General features: G+C 38.4%; 1 protein-coding gene across 4 annotated transcripts in view; it reads right to left on the bottom strand.

Annotated features, from left to right (window-relative positions):
- ARHGAP28 (Rho GTPase activating protein 28) overlaps nucleotides 1–20,691 on the bottom strand; it is a 212,031-nt gene extending 191,340 nt beyond the window's left edge. For 3 of the 4 annotated variants that reach the window (XM_027577187.2, XM_027577192.2, XM_027577186.2), the window contains exon 1: nucleotides 20,439–20,691. In XM_027577187.2, coding sequence (XP_027432988.1) covers nucleotides 20,439–20,614 — 176 coding nt within the window. In that variant the 5' untranslated portion in view covers nucleotides 20,615–20,691. The remainder of the gene's footprint in view (nucleotides 1–20,438) is intronic. The other variant, XM_027577189.2, reaches the window with a different exon arrangement.
- Between the last annotated feature and the right edge of the window lie 1,851 nt (nucleotides 20,692–22,542).

A 22,542-nucleotide genomic window follows, 5' to 3' on the forward strand; every position in this document is an offset into this window, starting at 1 on the left:
CCAAGGAATGTTTGTAGGAAAGGGTGGCTATCTCTAACTTTCCTAGAAAGACTCACTACTAATTTACTACTCAGACTTCAGCTAACCTTTCTTCAATCTCTATTTGCAGTGTAATGCGGCCTACTGAATAGATAATGTGCAAATAGATCAGATCAGTTGTTTGCTTTGATTGACTTATAGCGCAAACATTTTTGCTTCATGTTGTTATAATTATATTGGCTAAAGAGGCACTAAAAGCTTTATCCCTAATCTCAGAAATGCTTAATTTGCATAAATAAACATTTCTGACTCTCTTGGCACTCAAGACTAGAGACTGGTGTCTTGGCACACACCTGCACAGGGATCCAAGAAAAGCCCTTGCAGACTCCCAGTAAGGAAAAAGGCCCTGGACTGTGGGCGTGAGGGCCGAAAGGGTTATTTTGTTTTCCTGTTAGACAACAATTCCTGTAATTTCCTCATGTGTGAAATACTGAGAGGCTTCCACTTCCTCTACACCTTCCTTGAGAAGTGGCTAAAACTCAGCACCTTCTTGTGCCATGATCTCATTGATGTTGAGGCCAACATTTTTCACTCCTGAGAACAGAAATATCCTATTCATACAGGTATTAAAGCGTAAACCCAGGCACTCAAGGCTCTACCCAGTCAGCTTTCTCACATTAGCCCAAAATGCCTGAGCCATAGACACTACCCATCATGCCAATGCCACCCAGAAGTATCCTGATTATAGGCAGACAGAAATGAACAGCAGCTTCTCACACAGCAGGCATTCTAGTCAGTCCCTAGGTTGGCCATTGCTATTTTTATAGTGAATCTGTCTTCCACTTGGTCAAAGCTAATCTCTAGGTACTAAGGAAACACAGCTCTCTTGGGGTATAAAATTGGTCATGAGAGCTATAAATGTAAAGGTAGGGGAAAAAAGTTAATTTTAAATACAATTTGACCAACATCTTCTTAACCTGTGCTTCATGAATCACATAAAAATGCATGCAAATCTGTACAACATACATATGTGTACTTTTCACAGGGGCCTAAACGTTTTATTAGATTCTCAAAGAGTTCTACGACTTGAAAAAGCTAACTACATGATAAAAAAAATATTATTTTTAAAAATACAACTCAAGTCCCCAAGCTAGAAGTAAGAAGAAAACAAAACATATCACTTTTTGCTTTCATTTAAGTATCTATGAGTAGGGGTGCCTGGCTGGCTCAGTTGGTTCAGTGTCTGCCTTTGAATCAGGTCATGATCCCGAGGTCCTGGGATTGAACCCCTTGTCCTGTCTGCTTACCTCTCTCCCTCTGCACCACCCCCTCACGCTCTCTCGTGCACTCTCTCTCTCTCTCTAATAAATAAATATCTGTGAGTAATGAAAGTAATTCCAAATTAAAAGACAGTATATGCTGTACATGTTCAGTTTGTGAAAAGTTACCTCGCTTCAATAGTTCATCAAATAATAATTTTGACAAAACTATTCATAATTTGGCTCTAAGTAAATTCCTCCTAACACCAGAAAAAAAGAAAAAAAAAGATAGCTTGGACGGAAAATAGTTCCCTAAATTAGGTACTGATGGATCATTTAACTGAATACTTGTTGAATTTCAGGTCCAATCATGCTTGGGTATGTGGAGAATTCTATTCTAGGGCTAGCATCATTCCAGGAAGGCAAAAAACCTGTAACTGAATCTCTTTATAACTTTCCCCAAAACAAAGAGGGGTGCATTCCATTACACCAGTAGCCATGGGCTTAATTGCAGCTGACCAAGTTCAAGATGACCTCCAGAATCTGTTCTTAGTAACATTCTTGCCTCCATGGAATTACCAAAATGCCTGCGGGGGTTGGGTTTTCATTACTGTTGAGTTGAATCTTCTCCCTCCACCTGCCCTGCATCCCTCCTGTACACACACTGCTAAAACTCTATCATCCAAAATACCCACCCATGTCATCCAATGGCAAGGCAAGTTAACTGGGGGTAAGAGCTGTCTACAGTTCTACTAAATATGAAGTCTGAAGACTGGGACTTTGACTGAACCACTATGATTCTGGCATATGTTTATGATTAAGTCAGCTACTTACAATGTGTAAGCTAGTTTCTATCAGTTACTTGATAGGGCGGGGGGGTGGGGTGGGGCATGACATAAATTCCTTGAGAATTTTAAAAGAATAAAGTTTATGTTTGGGACTCCTGGGTGGCTCAGTCAGATAAGAGTCTGCCTTCGGCTCAGGTCATGATCCCGGGGTCCTGGGATCGAGTCCCACATCGGGCTCCTTGCTCAGCAAGGAGCCTGCTTCTCCCTCTGCCTGCCTCTGTCTCTCTCTCTCTCTCTGATAAATAAAATCTTAAAAATATATAAATTTAGAATAAAGTTTATGTTTGAGTTTGATTCTTTCAAAATTAGTGCTTTACTTCAATAAATTATATGGTATCTATAAAGAGTTGAAGACAGCCTCCCAAAGTGAGGTATTTTTATTTTTTTTCATTGCTTTGGATAAACAATTGGCATCTCTTCAACAACTCATTCGTTGAGCCAACCCCAACTCACAAATAAAATCCTGCAAATATGTGTATAGAATCTACTACTACTTCCCTCACCAACCCTCAGTACATTCAAGCAGAATTACTGGCTCCTTCCTACACCATCTCTTTACCCCACATCCCCATCCATACACCACTATACCAACATCACACAATATATATCCATATGCCTAATCCAAACACCATTTCTTCTATGAAGCAAATCCTGTGTTCTCTCCAGAGGCTACAAAGCTAAATGAGACATGGGTCCCAATTGCCTTGAGCTCCCTTTTAAGCCCCTCAACCATGGGAACTCTGTCTTATTTTAGCTTTGATCCTTCACAGTGCCTTCAAGAGAAGACATTCAATGAATGCTAGCTTTAAAAGAATTGAAAGAGAAAGAATAAATCCATGAATGAACTAAATGAAAGAAAATCTAGGGGTCTCTATTTTCTCAGTTAAATTTTTTATTTATTTTTCTCACACACTTACATTGTTAAAACAATTCTTTGGATATAGTGTTCAATATACTAGCTTTTTTTTCCATTAATTAATCTGTTTGCTATCTGTATAAGTCTCATTCTTTCTCAGCCAACCCTTAATTCAATTTCCAGAATGCTACCACCTGAATTCTTGTTTCTCTCTCTTATTCCTTTAAATTATGTGAGCTAAGACAGTTTCCCCAACTGTCAATCCAATAGTATATTTGAGGTAATGTGACTCATATCCATCATAAACTGAATAGGGCAAAGAATATTAAAGACTTGAAAATTCTTAATTGTCTAGGCTCTTCCACAGACTCTTTGTGACCTTGAAAAGTTATTATTCTGAGATTCAGTGTCCTCACTGAAAAATGAGAACCTGTAACAGGTGCAACCTCTTGTTCCATTCAACTTTATATATTCAGGAGAACTAATTCTCTATATTTTGCTATGATGGGCTTGATATGCAAGCTTCACAAATACACAAAACAAGAAGCTGTTTATATCAGGGGTCTGAGTACTATGGCCCACTGCCACATCCAGGTCACTGCCTGTTTTTGTAAACAAAATTTTATTATAGCACAGTCACATCTATTGATTTATTTACTGCTGCTTGCATACTAACAACAAAAGAGTTGCGGGCGCCTGGGTGGCTCAGTTGGTTAAGCGACTGCTTTCGGCTCAGGTCATGATCCTGGAGTCCCGGGATCGAGTCCCGTATCGGGCTCCCTGCTCAGCAGGGAGTCTGCTTCTCCCTCTGACCCTCTTCCGTCTCGTGCTCTCTATCTCTCATTCTCTCTCAAATAAATAAATAAAATTAAAAAAAAAAAAAAAGAGTTGCAACAGAGACCAAATGGTCAGAAAAAAACAAAATACTGGCATTCTGCAGAAAAACTTTGCCAATCTCTGGTCTAAATGATGTACACTGTGCTGTGTGACTTCCTGCCTAAAGAACGTTCCTCTGCTCCCTGAATGAGACCTGGAAGTTTACCCTTCTTTAAAACTCTACATATGCTTTGAAAAGGTAAAACACCACAAGTGTTAAGCAAATTGTCACTTGACTGAATCATCTGATTCCTACCTGGGGGCACTAGAAGGAAAAAGGAAGGCTCCAGTAAACCAAAGTGAGCAGGCACCAAAAATAAATCTGCTTACAACCTAATTTTGCCTGGATCTACCACAGAAAGATGAGTCTTTAGATTCTGATACTGTGATGGGTTTTAACTAAACCTGCTCTCTTTCCTAGTTCCTCTTATATGCAACAGACAACACCTGTAGGCCAGGGAGATGACAATCATGTAAAATAATAAAATAAAACTACCAAAGTGTCTATATATGTTATTACCACTTTTGGACTCTGATAGAATGATGTGTTTGAATCTCAGAAGCCATTACCCTGACCAAAGGAAGGTAGACACAAAATAATATATAGTCTAGTATTCTGCTTATATAACTTCCAAGAATAGGCAATACTAATCTATAGTGATAGAAGTCAGAAACTGGCAGAGAGGGGGTAACTGAAGAAGGGGCATGGAGAATTTTGGGGGTGATGGAAACGTTCAATATCTTGTTTTGGATGGTAGTTATGGTCAAAAGTCATCCAACTGAATACTTAACTGTGCATTTTTCTGTATTTGAATATACCTCATTTTTTTAAGTGGCTATTAAAGATTTTTTTTAAATTTGGGGGTATGTCTTCAGAAACCTTGGAGATTTTTAGGATCACTGTCATTACATTGTTTTCTCTCCAGAGTAATGGACAGATGGGTGAGGTAGCAAGAGAAAGAAGAGAAAGGGGACAAAGGGGTTGCTGACAGAGAGAGAATTCTTGTCCAGTCTCTAAGACCATTTCCTTCAGAAATACATTCTTGCAATAAGTCATCAGATATCTCAGTCTGGGGACTTAGTCTTCCAGAAAAAGACTCAAAAGCAGGAAATGAATAAACAGGTAAAACAGATTTTTTTCCTTTAAAGTGTGTGTTTGTTAGATTATTAAAAACCACAGAAAATATGCAACATGATCACATGCCTCTTGGAAGTCTCTACTTTATTCAAATTTTATTAAATTTGTTCTAATTTTGTACCAATTAGAAATATTAAATCTAGTATATATAATATTGATAAAATTTATCTTACCAAAAAGTTATTAATGAATTAATAAAAAATATAATAAAGTGCTATGGCATTCTTAAATGATATCCAACATTCCTATTAACTTATGATCATCTGAAAAATCAGTTCTCCTTACTAGACAGGCTCGATTTTTCAAAGAAAGGCTGAAAGACAAACATCTTACTGATATACTGATACCCTGGCTTGGGTAGCTTGGTTGAAATAAACCAAACTCCACTTAGAGTAATTGAGGTCACTAACACTGGACAACAATCCATGCTTACTGCACAGACTGCAAAAAGAGAGATCAACTGAACAAGCAAAATTAAATGAGACAGAGATGTGTGTTATTATACAATTCTTATAGGTCTAAAGCCAATGTTTTGGTTAAAAATCTAGGATTATCTAATTACTTTCATTTCCAACTTAATAAGAGAGGGAAAAAAAAGAATTTAAGTGTTTGAAGATTCCCTGGAGGTCAACTCATCATTAGAACCCCTTCATTATCCAAATGAAGCAAAGGTATGAACTGAGTTTGGCCTGACCCTCATTGGTTCACCCAAAGTGCACATGCAGTGGCCTCTCCTTCCCTGGCTAGTCTCACTTCAGCCAGCCTCGGGGACTCCAGCACCCGGCAGCATGCTGCTACACCTTCTCCTCCCACCTGCTCTTCTGCCAAAGACACTTCCCGCTCTCATTCCTCCTAATGACTTGTGCACATTCTCTTTGTTGTTGTTGTTGTTGTTGAAGTTTAGTTGACATACAGTGTTGTATTAGGTTCCAGGTGTACAACATAGTGATTCAACAATTTTATACATTATGAAATGCTCACCGCCCTACGTGTAGTCACCATCTGACACGAGACAACATTATTACAGTATTATTGACTATATTTCCTATGCTGGACTTTTTACCCCTGAGACTTATTTATTTTATAACTGGAAGTTTGTGCTCTGTCTTGGAGACTTAATTTAGTTATCGACTCCTCCAGAAGCTTTCCTTAACCCCTTGAACTCTCACCAACCTAACCCCGAGTGGCAGTTATACCTTCTTTGCTCTCCCAGAGCACGCCACACATTTTTCCTCAATTGTTCTTCTCACCATTGAAATACTGAGTGTCCACACTGGGCCAGTGGGCTAATGCTAGGGATACAGAGGGAGAGGCAGCGTTTCTGCCCTAAAGGAGCTGCACTTCAGAGGCAGCTGAAATAACCTGTTAACCAGTCTATCTATTCTCATTGAAGGACTGACTATTAACCATTTGTGTAGTCCCCAAACCCAATATATGGCATACAGAGGCTCAACAGATGTTTGTTCGACTTCACTTTTATTATGAAAATTGGGAGTTTAAATCCTTCATGTTTTAATGAGTGAAATAACCCTTAAGCAAAATTCAATCTTTAAAACAACGGAGAGTATATTAACCCATTATCGTTTTCTCAGTTTTATGTGTCAATGCATACTACTCATTTACAATTGTCACCAGTTTTGATTTTTATTTATATTCTTCACTTCATAGCATATTATCAACAGTTTATGTTAAACCATGTATAAAGGCTAATTTAGTGGATTCTGAGAAAGCAGGTAGCATGTAAGGTCAGAATAGTCTATTTCCTAACAGAATACCAATCCAAGATTTCTAATACTTTTTCTAATTCAAAAATAGCAAATTCTGAAAATATCACCATATATTTGAGATTATTACTATTTAGGGAATGAATTGTTCATTTACTCAATAAGCATATATACAGTACCTAAGACTGTATTAGGCCAGGAATACTGAGATGAACAAGACATGGCCCTGGCATCAACACTCCTGGCCTTTATAGAAGTACTGCTACCAAGTAGTGGGTTAAGTGCAATACTAGAAGAATGTAATGAGGTAGAAAAGGCACAAAAGTGGACATGACCAACTTGGTTTGAGGGGGAGACAGCCAGGGAAGAAGACTTCACAAAAGAAGTGATGCTCAGCTTTTGGAAGACTTCCCTGGTAGCTCCGCAACCCAAGGACAGGTCACATGTCCACATTTCAGCCTCCATTACCCTCACTCAGCAACCATTTGTTAAAACTCTACTGAGAGCCAGGCCTCTGAAGGTGGGGGGGGGGGGGCGGGGGAGGAAGGTAGTTAAGGATTCCGCAATGAAGAAAACAGAGAACGTTCTTGTACTAACAGTGCTTATATACTGTTGTGGGGCTAGGGATAAAGTTTTAACCTGTATGCAAAAATGTTATTATCAAAGGATTTTAAGTGTGTTTAAGTCTTATATATTAGAAATCTAGGTTTCTTCATAAGAGAAGAGGGGAAAAAAATAAAACAAGACGAAATCAGAGAGGGAGGCAAACCATAAGAGACTCTCTTAATCAAAGGAAACAAACTGAGGATTGCTGGAGGGGACGGAGTAGGGGGATGGGGTAACTAGGTGATGGACATTAAGGAGGACATGTGATGCAATGAGGACTGAGTATTATATAAGACTGATAAATCCCTGATCTCTACTTCTGACATCAATAATATCTTGTATGTTAATTAATTGAATTTAAATTTAGGAAAAAAAAACTAAAAAAAGGGCACCTGGGTGGCTCAGTTGGTTAAGCGACTGCCTTCAGCTCAGGTCATGATCCTGGAGTCCTGGGATCGAGTCCCGCATCGGGCTCCCTGCTCAGTGGGGGGTCTGCTTCTCCTTCTGACCTTTCCCCCCTCCTGCTCGCTCTCTCTCATTCTCTCTCTCAAATAAATAAATAAAAATAAAAAAATAAATCTTAAAAAAAAACTAAAAAAAATCTAGGTTTCTTTCTTGACTTTGAATCTTCAGCTTTTTTGGGGTAAGTTTTTATTTTATTTTATTTAAAGATTTTATTTATGTATTTGACAGAGAGAGACACAGAGAGAGAGGGAACACAAGCAGGGGGAGTGGGAGAGGGAGAAGCAGGCTTCCCGCTGAGCAGGGAGCCCGGGATCATGACCTGAGCCTAAGGCAGACACTTAACGACTGAGCCACCCAGGCGCCCCTTGGGTTAAGTTTTTATAAGCTCCCCGCCTTCAGTCTGCCTTTTTTCTCTCGGCACCTTTCCATATAAGCTAAGTTTTTATAATAGGTTCTGCTTGCTGCCTCTACTTCCTCACCTCACACTCATTCTTCAACCTACAGCAAACTGGCCTCCACCTCCATAACCTCATTAAACCCACTCTAGCCAAGACCTTCACTGCTATCCATCCTCCAGACCCAGGGGGTGATTTTCAGTCTTGACATTATTGGTCATCTAGCTACTCCTGATACATTGTCTGCTCATTCTGAACCTAATGCCCTGTCTTCCAGAATGCTCCTAGCCTCTTAGTCTCCCAATGCTCTGCCCTTCCCTATTTGGCATTGCTCTCCAGGTTTCTGTCTTTGTTCCACTGCTGTTTCTACAGATACTCTATTCCTGCCAAATCGCATGCAGTCCTGATTTTAACTCTCTCCTGAATGCGGAAGTCTCCCATGAATAAATAGCTTAGAATTTTCAGTCTTGATCTCCCTCCCAAGCTGCCAGCTTGTAGAGCTAACTACCAGCTGGACATATACACTTAGCTCAAAGTTTCACCTGCTAGACTCATCACCCCATCCACAATCTACTCATCCACCAGAATTCTCAATTTCAATTAATAACACTCCAAAAACAGAAACCATTAAATTTTAATCATCAAACCATACGAACTCCATTGCTTGTTTCTCCTCCAGAATCCATTACTCCCTTTCCTCTGTATTCTCACAACCCCTTATCATCTTTACCTGAACAATGGCATTTGCCTTCTAAATTATTTCTCTACCCCCAGTCACAGTCCTCCTTAAAACAATCTTTTACACTCCAGAAAAATAAGATTGGAGGATCCTGGAACAGAATAAGCAAACAGTTTCAAGATTACAACTGAACTTTATGGATTTTAATTCAATAGCTCTGAAACCAGATTAAAACAGTAAGAATGATCTGAACTGGAAATGAGTACATTGGAGACAGAGAGTGGAAGAAATAGAACAGAGAATAAACCAGGTTAAAATTTGGTTAACTGAAGAGTGTTCCCTCTTAAGACACATAAAAAAAGTCCTTCCATGGACTCTAAAGAAAATTGGTTCTAATCTTAACTCCCACAAGAAGAACTATTTTAAAGTCTGGATAAGTCTCATGTTTGTTTAAGATTGACATAATAGAAATCATTCGGGCTTCTTCTAAGCAGTGACTGACTCATGTTGTTTTAGCTGGTGTTGACTCACTGCCCCACAAAGGATGACACAGCTTTAAATAGGCAGAGGATGGCCTAATTTTTCCAATTACATGCTTCCAGCAACCAGAAGACGTGGGGGTCCTCTAGAGTGGAGGTTTCTGCGACTAAGCACAATTCAGATTTTACAAAAACCGTTGCCAAGTTGACCTGGTAATCACTGAGCTTTATAAATGAGGGGGGAGAGAAGTTAAGTTGTGGTATGTTAAAAATCACAGGGGCCGGGCATCCTCTGTTTTTCAAAACAAAAATCTGCGGAAACTTAGAGTCAGCTCTTTTCCCATTTAATTGCTTACTCCAATGAGGTCAGCAAATGTTTTTCTTTAAGATTCCAATGAAAAGCCGCAACAAGTGTGTCATCAAGACTCTCCACGTTAACTTCAGTGAGATAATGTAAGGGTAGCTGTAATCGTGTTTGAAAGGAAGCTAAGGAAATGCCATTCTCATAATTGTTGCCACCTTTTCTATACTTCTACACCCTTAATGTCTCCCAGTGAGAGCACCAGTTTTCTCTTCTGCCATGATTTCCTTGCTGTCAACCTGACTGCTCCCAGAACACAACAGACCCATGTTGTGGGCCTGAGTGGGTCACCAGGGGTCAGCAGAATGAATTCCGAGTCTGGCTCAAAAAGTTTGTTATTCCTTATGAGCCTCTCAGCAAGATACTTCCATACTTTGCTTCCCTGTTGTACCATAGAGATTGTCCCTTGCAGTCCTTACTCATGAGTAGTCTTTCATGATGCTTCATTCCTATTTGTAACACACTCTGAACTCCCTGGCTGTTAAGAATAGTTAGAAGAGACTCCTAAAGACTCAGCAGATGGCAGAGAAGTCTGGACCACACTGTTTATATATAACTAAAATGACTGTCCAATCTCCATAGTGTCCCAAGAACTGGAGTTTATCAAAATGAATACCATGCAAAAGAAACACAAGTGCACAGAGCCTAGAGACCATTCTGATTCTGATGTCTCCAGATGACTCAAGTCCAGACTACAATGGGCCCTGGATTAATTTTCTAAATAGGAATCCTTGCAGCTCAATTCTGGTATTACCCATGGCTACGAGGTCATTGATGGATAAGGGCTATTAAGACTAGGCGTAAGGGGACCTGGGTGGCTCAGTCGTTAAGCATCTGCCTTCGACTTGGGTCATGATCCCGGGGTCCTGAGATTGAGCCCCACATCGGGCTCCCTGCTCAGTGGGAAGCCTGCTTCTCCCTCTCCCACTCCCCCTGCTTGTGTTCCCTCTCTCACTGTGTCTCTCTCTGTCAAATAAATAAATAAAATCTTAAAAAAAAAAAAGACTAGGCATTGCTCAGGGGTCTAGACTGCCACAACCTATCCATAGTATCTAAATTTTTGAGCAAGATTTAGAACAAAACTGATCTTCATAAAAGTATGGTCCAGGACCTGGATTGGTCCCTAGCTTGACTTCAAATCAGGACAAAGCAAAAAACTGCTGACTATTGGGAGAGAAAATAGAAAAGCTCCATTAATTCTCATGGACTGTTGTTTCTCAACTTGCATTAAGAATTCTTCTGTTGTAGCACTTTTCACAGAACTAGAACAAAAAAAATCCTACAATTTAGGTGGAACCACAAAAGACCCTGAATAGCCAAAGTAATCCTGAAAAAGAAAAGCAAAGCTGGAGGCATCCCTTATATTACAAACCTGTAGTAATCAAAACAGTACGGTACTGTCACAAAAACAGACCCATAGATCAATTGAACAGAACAGAAAAACCAGAAATAAACCTACAATTACATGATCAATTAATCTTTGACAAAGCAGGAAAGAATATACAATGAGAGAGAGTCTCTTTCCCAAATGGTATTGAGAAAACTGGTTAGCTACATGCAGAAGAATGAAACTAGACCACTTTCTTACACCATGCACAAAAATAAACTCAAAATGGATTAAAGACCTAAATGTGAGACAAGAAACCATACAGTTCCTAGAAGAGAGCACAGGCAGTAATTTCTCTCACATCGGCCATAGCAACATTTTTCTAGATATGTCTCTTGAGACAAGAGAAATAAAAGCAAAAATAAACTATTGGGACTACATCAAAATAAAAAGCCTCTGCACAGTAAACAATCAACAAAACTAAAAGGCAACCTACTGAATAGAAAATATCTGCAAGTGACATACGTGATAAACGGTTAGTATCCAGAATACATAAAGAACTTACACAACTCAACACCCAAAATACAAATAATCCAATTAAAAAATGGACAGAAGACGTGAACAGACATCCAGATGGCCAACAGACACATGAAAAGATGCTCAACATCACTCATCATTAGAGAAAGCAAATCAAAACTACAATATCACCTCACACCTGTCAGAATGGCTAAAATAAAAAATATAAGAAACAACTGTTGGCAAAGATGTGGAGAAAAAGGAAGCCTCTGTTGGGAATGCAAACTGTTGCAGCCACTATGGAAAACAACATATGGAGGTTCCTCAAAAAGTTAAAAATACAACTACCAGAACACCTGGGTGACTCAGTGGATTAAGTGTCCACCAATTGTTGATTTCAGCTCAGGCCATGATCTCAGGGTTGTGAGATCGAGTTCCGTGTCGGACTTGGCACTGAGCGTGGAGCCTGCTTGGGATTCTTTCCCTCCTTCTCCCTCTCCCCCATGCCCCCAAAATACAACTACCCTACCATCTATTAATTGCACTACTAGGTATTTACCCAAAAAATGCAAAAACACTGATTTTAAGGGATACATGCACCCCTATGTTTATAGCAGCATTATTTACAATAACCAAATTATGAAAGCAGCCCAAGTATTCATGGACAGATGAATGAACAAAGAATAATAATAATGGAATACTATTCAGCCATAAGAAAGAATGAAATCTTGCATTTGCAATGACATGGATGGAGCTAAGAGTATAATGCTAAGCAAAATAAGTCAGAGAAAAAAATATCATATAATTTCGCTCATATGTAGAATTTAAGAAACAAACAAAAAAAAGCAAAGAAAAAAAAAGGGAGAGAGAGACAAACCAAGAAACAGACCCTAACTATAGAGAAACAAACCAGAGAAATGGTTATCAAAGGGGAGTGGGGTGAAGGGATGGGTGACATAGGTGATAGGGACTAAGGAGTGCACTTGTCATGATGAGCACCAGGTGATATATGGAAGTGCTGAATCACTATACTGTACACCTTAAACTACTATAACACTGTCTGTTAACTGTACTAAAATTAAAAGAATATTTTATTTTTTTAAAAGAATATTTTAATTAAAAAATTAATTTAACACTCTCCCTGAGGGAGAAGAAAGAAAAAAGAATTTTTATGTTGTGAGTCATACTGCAAGGAATGAAGTGAAAAATACCTTTTTAACCATGGAAATCTATCTTAGTAGTTAAAGAAAGCAATTAATAAAACTAAAATGAAAAATTCTAAGAGCTAGTTACTAAGAACATCAAATTAAAGGATAACAATTGCCCTTCCCCACTTCTGCCCCCCCCAAAGAAAACCACAGGAAGATTTCCTGTTACTAATTGCTTAGATCACACTTTATTAGTCAAATTGAATGGCTTCTTCAGCACATTTTGTCTACTTTAAAATACTGTTACCTAAGACTGTATGAAGGGCAAGAAATGTAGCTTTTAAATTAAACGGAAAAAAATTCCTAACATTGTACTTGCTTCGACTGATAACAAAATTTCTCAAACTATTTATATATCCATTCATATTTAACTCACTGCATACTTATTCCATTGAAACAGAATAAAAATGATTTCAAAAGGAAAGACTAAATCAAAACTGAGTATCTGTAACATCTACTATGTGAAAGTTGCTAGTTTGCTAAGGGGGATACAATAGTAATACTGTCCCTGCTCTCAATGAACCTATGACCAAATTGAGACTGAAAAACACTAAATCCATATTAAATAATGTTTCAAGATTTAAACAACAGGTTAAAACAAACAAAACAACAGTTTTGGAAGGGTTGGGTGGGAAGCCTGGCTCTATTACCTCATGGTGTGACCTTGGGCTACTTCTCTGTGCCTTAGTTTCTTCCTATGTCACAGGACTGTTTTAAGGATTAAATGATAATGGATGTTAAGCTAAGTAAGTTGTCAATAAAAATAGTCCTTTAAAAACAAAGAAATGACATCATAGGACAATGATCCTTATGACAGGTGAAAACTCCCTGTTACTATTATCTAGGAAATTTTCAGGAAAGAAGTTTAGTCCTCACGTCTCTAACTATATTTATTTCCCTTTGCTTGGCTCTTCATCTCCAGCTACTTAAATATGGGTTTGGTTCCAACCACAGACCTGTTAATTTTGGTTACTTGTATGAATGTTTAGGTATGATAATGAGGGTAGGGAAAAGTGTCAAGAGATCAAATGTCATATTATTAGTTATAATGTTATTTTTCTATGTTTGACATTTTTTCTAATTACCTGTCAGATATCTCTACAGATCTAAAAATATAAATACACTGATAGGCCTTTGTATAAAGACAAATGCATTGGCCAGTGTTTTCTAAATAGATTTTCCATAAATGAATACTAAGCAGGAAACCTCAAAAGGATTCTTTTCTCTGTATATTACAGATGTACAAAAGTAAACTTTGTTGCTAATCACAAAATTTAACACAGATCTAAAGATTTATCTCTTATATATGATAATCAGCACCACTGCTTAGAATTATTAAAATAGTAGAAATAAGTCTCAAGTGCTTGATAATTTTAAAAATGCTCCATATTACTTTGTCTTTGGTTTCCTGTCCTTTGTACTGTGTGCCTGTATGTAGTCATCTTCCACTAATCTAAGGGATCAGAAAAGGAATGCATAGGTTTAATTAGTTTTTGAAGAGTAACATGAGACAAAGCAGCTGGTTCTCTAAGTGATACTTAGTGTATGTTCTCCCACCCTTGGACACTTAATGCCTGTCAAACAGATAGTTTTATTTATAATATTCATTTATTGAAGAGTGATATAGCACAGTTGATACTGAAAGACTGTGTCATAAACCCCAGATATTTAAGATGAATATACACTGAAACAATATTTTAGTTCCCATTTTAGAAAAGAGCAACTTTAAGCTTTTAGATACATTACTGTTTTGTTCTGAAGTGCATCCTCTAGTAATCACAAAGAAATGAACACATGAAATTGCATGTGATGAAAAATGACACATTATACAAAGCTCACCAACTCAAGTAACCAGAACACAGCAAGAAACTGAAAGCAAACAAGCAAACCAATAAATGCTCAAAGAAACTGAAATAAATGCTATCAAAATCTTTTGTTAGATTATACAGTTTAGTCCTTCGATAAGCATTTTCTTTACACGGTTCTAACAACCTTGATTATCTAATAAAAAGTAAATTATAAAAACAACAACATTAGAAAGAACAAAAGTACTGCTTAAGGTTTTTAAGGCTGCCTGAAAATAAGGGGGAAAATAACAACAATAAATATTTAAAAATTATATAAGAAATAAGCCAATATACCAATGTAGGCTATTTACTATGAAGGCAAGCAAACTTACACACCTCAACAGGTGCCTTTTACTACAGCACTATAACTCATATGCCTTTATGATGACGGTCATTAAGAAAAGGAGCATTTCTGCCCTAGTTAAGGGTATGCCTGACCTTATATTTTCATCCAAAGAGGCTTAAAACAAAATCTATCAATTAAATGGATGAACTTTATTTCCAAAATTTTCTTCTGAGAACATTTTATTCCCTTCCTTTGCTCTGCTCCATAACACTCTACTTCTATTCTTTCTGGAACTGAGATCTAGAGACCACAGACTGAGAAAACAGACAACAGGAATGACTTCAGAAATGAAATAGTTTGGTTTAAGGACAGAATGAGAAGAAATTTTAATTACATGTAAATCAAATATTTACTTGAGTTATGACACATCTGCATATGTTCAAGTAACATCTCAGGAACACTGGTAAGGGAAAAAATGTTTCCATTAGGTATAAACATAGTTCTAAGAAAACAGACAGCCACAGTAATACTCTCCAGGCAAGGTGGGATTTAACAACTACCCTCTCTTAACACAGAATTTAATTTAGTAGCCTTCTATTTTTCTCTGAAGACTATCATAAAATTTTGCTTCCAAAAAAATCATGAAACTTTGAAAATTAGGGAATAGATTTCATGAACTCAGACCAGAAAAAATTGAAACATTTTTTATATTTGGTTGATTATTTTAAAGATGAAGGAGATAAAAACAATAAAGTCAGAATACTGAATGTGGACTTTATAGAATGGAAAAGACATCAATGTAGAAGAATTGAGAAAAAAATTAGTAGAGGGAAGTTCAAGAAGAAAACAGAAGATATTTCATAATCATAAAAAATCTCCCCCAAGATACTTATTAATTACCTAGAGGAAAATATAGTTTACCAGTACTGAAAACCCAGCAGGCACCATTTTAACCAGGTGATCAGAGCCAGCATCAGCATTAATGAGACAGGTCACCATCGTGTACCCCCTAATATGATGCACTTGAAAGGGCCCAACATCATTCTGTGCAAGTCTTACCCACAATGCATAATTTCAGTCTAACCATGAAAAGACATTGCACTAATCCAAATTAAAGAACTTCCTACAAAACAAGCAATCAGTACTCCAAAAGTGCCATAAGAGATAAGGACAAACTGCCAGAGAGACTGGAGGTTTGGGAGGCAAAACTAAATACAATGTGGGATCCCAAATTCAATTCTACAACAGAAAAATTCTAATGCTAGCAGAAAAGCTGATGAAATCAGGTCATAAAGACTATATAGTTAACTGTACTGCACCAGTGTTTTCAGTTTTGATTAATGGAACTAGGGTTATGCACAATGTTAACATCAGGGGAAACTGGGTGAAGTTTGAAAGTTGAAACACTCTGAAGTACTTTTGCAAGTTTTCCAGAAGTCTAATATTATCTCAAAAAGTTAAGAAAGTATTACTTTTATTCTCATGAACATGATTCTACATCACCCTAATTCCCTGAATTTTTGTGGATACATTAAGGATTAATGATCAGGGAGAACTGAGCAGGTTAAAAATGGACAGAGCAACTGGCCAAATGTTTAGCCAAATGACATGATCAAAGGAAATGTGCCAGATGTTTTCCAACAGCTCCACATATGGAGGCATCTATGCTCAATAGGGGCCCCACTGTAAAAAGAATCCAGAGACACCAATTCTCGTTTTAACCATGACATTAAAAATGACCCATAAATACCTTATCCTCTCATAAGAATTCTATTTCTATAACTTTTTCTGAATCCTCTAAAAAAGTATTTTAAAAAAAGGATCTGCCCCATATTTTAGTGTACCTGTGTATATGTTCAGAAGCTCACACAGACCTATGTAAGTCCTTAACTGAATGAGAGCTGGCACCTTGAAATAAATGTCTTTTTAATTTCCATCCAAGAAGAATATGGCACTAAGAGTTGCTAAATTTAGTTTTTTCCATAAAATAAAATATTTATTTTCTAATCATCATTAATTCCATTTTAATCAAATCATTCCCATTACTAAGAATAGTTAATGATATTAGAAAACAATATCCCCTTTACAAAAGTTTTAACATTGCTATAGGATTAAAATTCCTAGGATAACCTTGGTAAGCTTCTTTATTTGTTTTTGAGGAAGAGCTGGTTCTCTTCCTCTTCTATTTTTGTTCTGTCTTGGGAAGTTTATGGTTTAACGAAATAAACACCAGAAATACTCATGGCCATTTTTCACTATACACTCACCAAAAAATATTATATATATTTCTTATATATAGCTTAGAAAATCTTTGAAAAACAAGATACCTAGGCTTTATCTTCAGCTATCTTTCATTCTTTAAGCGAAATTATTTTGTATATATGTCAATATTTTCCACTCTGGATTCTGATTAAGGGTCTAGAAGCTCAGCCTCTTTAAAAATTACATGATTGTAAAGACAGTCCCAACCACTTAACAGAACTGAAAATTTACAGTCTTCATTCTCTTTTATCCTTTACAAAATAGAATGTAAAGACAGAATGTTTGTGAAATAAGGAATTACCTTCTCTCCTCCCAACAAATACTTAGTACTTGAGTTTTTTTCCTCCATTAATACCTTTTGGGGATAGGTACCAAAAATGTTTTACTCTCCTCTTTATATCAACAACACCTGTAATTAAAAGGATAGCAGTAATGATACATCTAACAATTATTGGATGTTTCATTGATATTGGACACTATTCTAAGCAGCTGAAGCAAGTTGCCCAAGACCACATGGTAATAAATAGTGTAGGTGATGTGTGGGGTCTGGGAGCCTGATCCCAAGCTTGAGTCACTGGCAAGTACACTTTATACTGGCTACTTATTTTAATAAAATAAAACGGGCAGTCCCTAAAGAAACTGGTGGCCACCCAGCTTCAATGTTGAAGAGTTGGAGGGGGAGGCATGTAATGGAGCAGCCATTACTCAGCTTCAACCAGTGCTGGCAGGCAGCAGCAGAGGCCTGAGTTGCTGGATCCTTTATTCTTTTATTATTATTTCTTTTACTGAGAAGCTGGCAGTCCAGATTGATATCTGAAGCTTCTTGCTTTCAAAATGTTGCTACTTATTCTAAGCTTTTTCTAAAAATCCTATTTGTCTGAAAGGTAAAGGGCCACGTTCTCAAGGCAGGGACTTTGTCTTATTTATCTTTGTATCCCCAATATGTAATGTGTGGCTGGCACATAGTAGGTACAAACATATTGACTTCTGCTGTTAAAAATCCTGCCATTTCATCTTGGCCATTTTATGACCTTGGTAGGAATTCATTAGTTTATTCAACAAGCATTTACTGAGCTACCACGACGTGCCAGACACTGCTCTAGGCACTTGGGATTACAACAGTGAACAAAAGAGAATGATGAAGAGAAAGATACAGAGGAGACTGAGATTATATTTTAGTGGGAAAACTGGGCTCAAAAAACCAAAAGCACATAAAGTCAGATGGCGTGGAGGCTTGAAAAATAAGGAGAGATGGGTTTGCTTTGAACTGAAACTTTGCTACTCAGACCTAAAGAACAATGATACAAAAGTCCATGCTTCCTAGTGCCATACTGGTCACTCGTCCACAAATATGTTACACATACATAAGCAATTTTAAGGAAAGGGTATTCTTGAAAGAGAGAGTGCTTTCTTCATAAGTAGAACAATACGATCTTGCTCCTTGGCTTGAAAGGAAGTATTGATCAGTAGTTAGTGAGTCAAAGGTTAATAACTGGGTCCTGATTATTTCTGTTATCAGACTCATGATTGATGGTGTCCTCTGGCTCCTTAAGTACAGGAACCTCTTTTTGATTGTTGTTACTGGGAACCAAGGAATTAAGCTATTCTCTCATGATTTAGTTACAGAGGACAGGGTCAACTATCTCCTGCATCAGAGAGTTGAGTGACAAAGGTTCCTATAGAGAGGGTGTACACGGTCACCAAAATGCAAACTTGGAGCAGCATAAATCTGATTGGCAGCCATATGATAAAACACTAACTATGACACACAACTCTTGCTCTCATGCATTATCATTCCACAAGACCACATGCTGAGTTAATGGAACTTCTCCTCCAGTTTGCTTTGGAAACGGATGTAGTTTCCGAAGGCCCAAATGGCACAATCTAGCTATTACTCCTAGACAGCTGCTGGGAGTTAGAGACAGGACAGCTATACCAGGACCATCTAAAAATGCACAAACCAGGCCCCTGCTTCTCATGAACTCACTTATATCTATTTAGTTACTCATAATCTGAATAATTATAGTCAGGGATTACGTTTAGAAAAGAAAGCACCCTAAAGACAAATGCAAGTTTATATCTTCAAGCAGCCTTTAAAACAATGTGCTACTAAAGCTGGAAGAAAAATGTTACTTTCTCACTGTCTTTATATAAAATAAGATTTCACTCAACCTGCTCTTTTTGGAAGAAACAATATTGTCTTTGTTAGCCGAGCCTAACATAGATCTCATGCCAATGTAGTTTGTTCTTCTCATGGATACTAGCCAAAAGGATATTCCTTGAAATAAAATCACAATCTGTTGAAAGCCTCACAAATCAATTAGATTAGGAGACAGAAGTAATCATTATCACATAACTGAAGATAAAAGTATGAGAAAAAGTGAACAAAAATAAACTTGATGCAAAAAAGCACATCAACTCTCAAACCTCCCACTTGTTAAAAAAAACAACAACAACCATCATTCATCTGTGGATCCATAGTAGATAAACAGCTACATTTTAAGCAAGCAAAACTTCCCCTAAATATGAGTCATATATCAAACCATCTCACTTATTATTGTCTGTCCAGGGAAATTTCCTAAGAGTCTAACATTTTTGTTTAGTTAATGTAAGTCACATTGGCTTTGCAGCAAACAGATGAACACTGATACAGAGTAATTTAACATAGATCCCTGCTATATTAAATCTAAAATACACATAGTGAGATGGTTATAGACCTCTTTTCACCCAAAAAAATAAATTATAGTAGCATTTACAACATTGAGTCAACATTAGCAATAATAAGATAATGATACCAATGTATTTATACAGTTGAATGGTTTTTAAAATCTAGAAATAAAATTTTTAAAAGTCTACTCAGATTTACTTTTTAGAGTATCTCTCCAGCTATGTTTTAGCTCAGATGGCATGCAGTTACTAAAGAAACTTTCAATAGTATTTGAGAATTTAGGATAATGTATTTTGATTTTTTTCTTTTCTGCTTGTCTCATTTCCAGTGATTTTTTTTTTTTAATTCTCCAATATGTCAATGGGTGAATTTGGCAGAAATGAGGCAAATGCCTATTTATCATCAAGTTGTGTCAAGAACACAGCTCGACAGCTAACCTCTGCTAGCCAAGGACTTTAGCCACGGCCGGCTGAGACTTCGTGCACTTCCCACTTACAATCAAGGATAATACAAAGAGCAGTAGACTCACTCATCCTGTCCACCAAAACTTGAAACAAAAATCAAGTGATGGTGCTCTTATGCCCTGGAAGAAAACACAGCTGGGAGATGAAAGCGCAACCCCGGGAAACCTCTGCTCCCTTTGGAGCCGCTCTGGGTACCTGCTGCCCGGGTGGCTGGCGGTGGCCCTGGGCGCGCAGCGTGGCTCGGAGCTGGGCGGCTGGGAGCGAGCGTACGAGTGGTAGGCGGTCAGCACCACGCCGCCCGAGTCTTCCACTTCCATCCTCAGCCGCGCATGTCCCCGCTCCGGCCCGAGAACAAAGGCGGGGACCAGCATGGACCAGCGCACCGGGACTCGGTCACCAGCGGGGCGGTGTGGCCCGCCAGTCCAGCTCCTAGGGGCTCGCTCTGACGGCTGTCAGGGGCGCCCCGGGAAGCCAGCCCCGCCCGCGGGGCAGCCCTATTAGCAGGGACTTAAAGACACGCCCACAAGTCCTGCTGGGGGTGGGGGGTGGGGGGTGGGGGGTGGGGGGTGGGGGGTGGGGGCGGGGAGAACGGGGTGGGGGGAGAATGCGGAGGGGGGGAAACCGGGGAAAGGGGGGACCGCGGAAGGGGGGAGGGGGGAATCCCTGTTTTTAGGAAACTGGAAACCCGCTGTGATCCTTCAGGGCTCAGGCTAGCTGCTTTAGCAGTTTTTCTTGCTTTGTTTCTTTTTCTTTTCCTTTTCCTTTTCTCATCTCCCCCCCACCCCAAATGGGGGAGGCTTATCCCATAGCTAGGAACATTTCCTGCCTGGCAGCAAGAAACGAGAGAAAGAAACCTTGCCTTGGGAGCCTGGACTGAGAAGGGGAGGGGCCAGGTCTACAACGTGTGGTCCGGGGAAGAAAGGAAGAAAATGTGACACTCTCTCATTTAAAGCATCCACTTCAAAAATTGAAGAACCGGATTACATTGCTGTGTACCTGGTCAAGTTACAATAAACTTGATTTCCTTTTGGGCAGGTAACTCCCTCTTACAGCAAGCAGAAAACCTCCCTCCCTAACCCTCAAGGCCACCACAGCAACCAGACTCTTACCTCACCCCACATCCCTTTCCTCCTCCCAATCCTGATCAAATTAAGATAGTGCTTTCAGCTTGTCTGAAAATTAGACTTGATTATTCTGGGTCCAATGCATGTTTTTTCGAGGTCTTTATTTAGAGGGAAAATGTGTGGCAGGGAGGCAGGTAAAAAGGGACATAATCAGAAATGATTTTCAATGATTTGGGGTCTGAAATATGTCTTTACCTGTATCAAGCTAACAACACAAATGGAAAGACAACATTCTTTTAACCATTTAAAAAGGGAACCAGAAGTATATTAGAGAGGCCCACAATGACTTCATCTTTCACACCCAGAGAGGGTGTTTTACCTGTTGTCTCTCACACTCCCCTGGAAGCTAGGTGAAAGGGAAAAGAGAAATTAGTTTACCCCTTACTGAGGGATGACCCAGGTCATGCTACTTAACATCTCAGAATCTGTTTCTGCATCTGTGAAATGGGGAAAACAATATTCTTCTCATGGGGTTAAAAGCACCACACACATGCTAGGTTCTCAAGAAATGTTGGTCCTCTCTGCTACTTCCTTCACATTTTCAAGAAGAGAGACATTTATTTTCACTGCATTTTCAAAGGTTGGGAAAGAAAAAAAATATCCAAAATGCTTCTTAGGAAATATTTTGTTGATTAAAGGGGTTGGAATAAGAATGACTAACATTTATTAAAATACCCTTTATGTGTTGGATCCTGTTCATTAGCTCTACTAAACAACTCTATGAGGTAGGTCCTATTAGTATCCCAATTTTGTGAATTAAAAATTTATCAAACATCAGTATATGAAAAAAGGCACATACAAAGAATGCTTCATTCTTCAAAAACTTCAGGTACAAAGACTTATCTGTTTACCTACTGTGTTTTATACTAAATGCATCAAAAGAGAATATTTTCTTAAAATGTGAAATAAATTCATAATGTAATTATTGATACACATCCACAACACCTTATCTAAAACTTTAGGTCCAGGGGCGCCTGGGTGGTGTAGCTGGTTGAGCATCCAACTCTTGGTTTCTGCTCAGGCTCAGGTCCTGAACTTGGGGGTCATGGGATCGAGCCCCATGTTGGGCTCCATGCTCAGTGGGGAGTCTGCTTGAGATTCTCTCTGCCTCTCCTGCTCATGCTCTCTCTCTAAAATAAATAAAATCTTTAAAAATAAATAAATAAAACTTTGGG

The sequence above is a fragment of the Zalophus californianus genome, chromosome 14 (assembly GCF_009762305.2).
Source record: "Zalophus californianus isolate mZalCal1 chromosome 14, mZalCal1.pri.v2, whole genome shotgun sequence".
NCBI lineage: Eukaryota > Metazoa > Chordata > Mammalia > Carnivora > Otariidae > Zalophus > Zalophus californianus.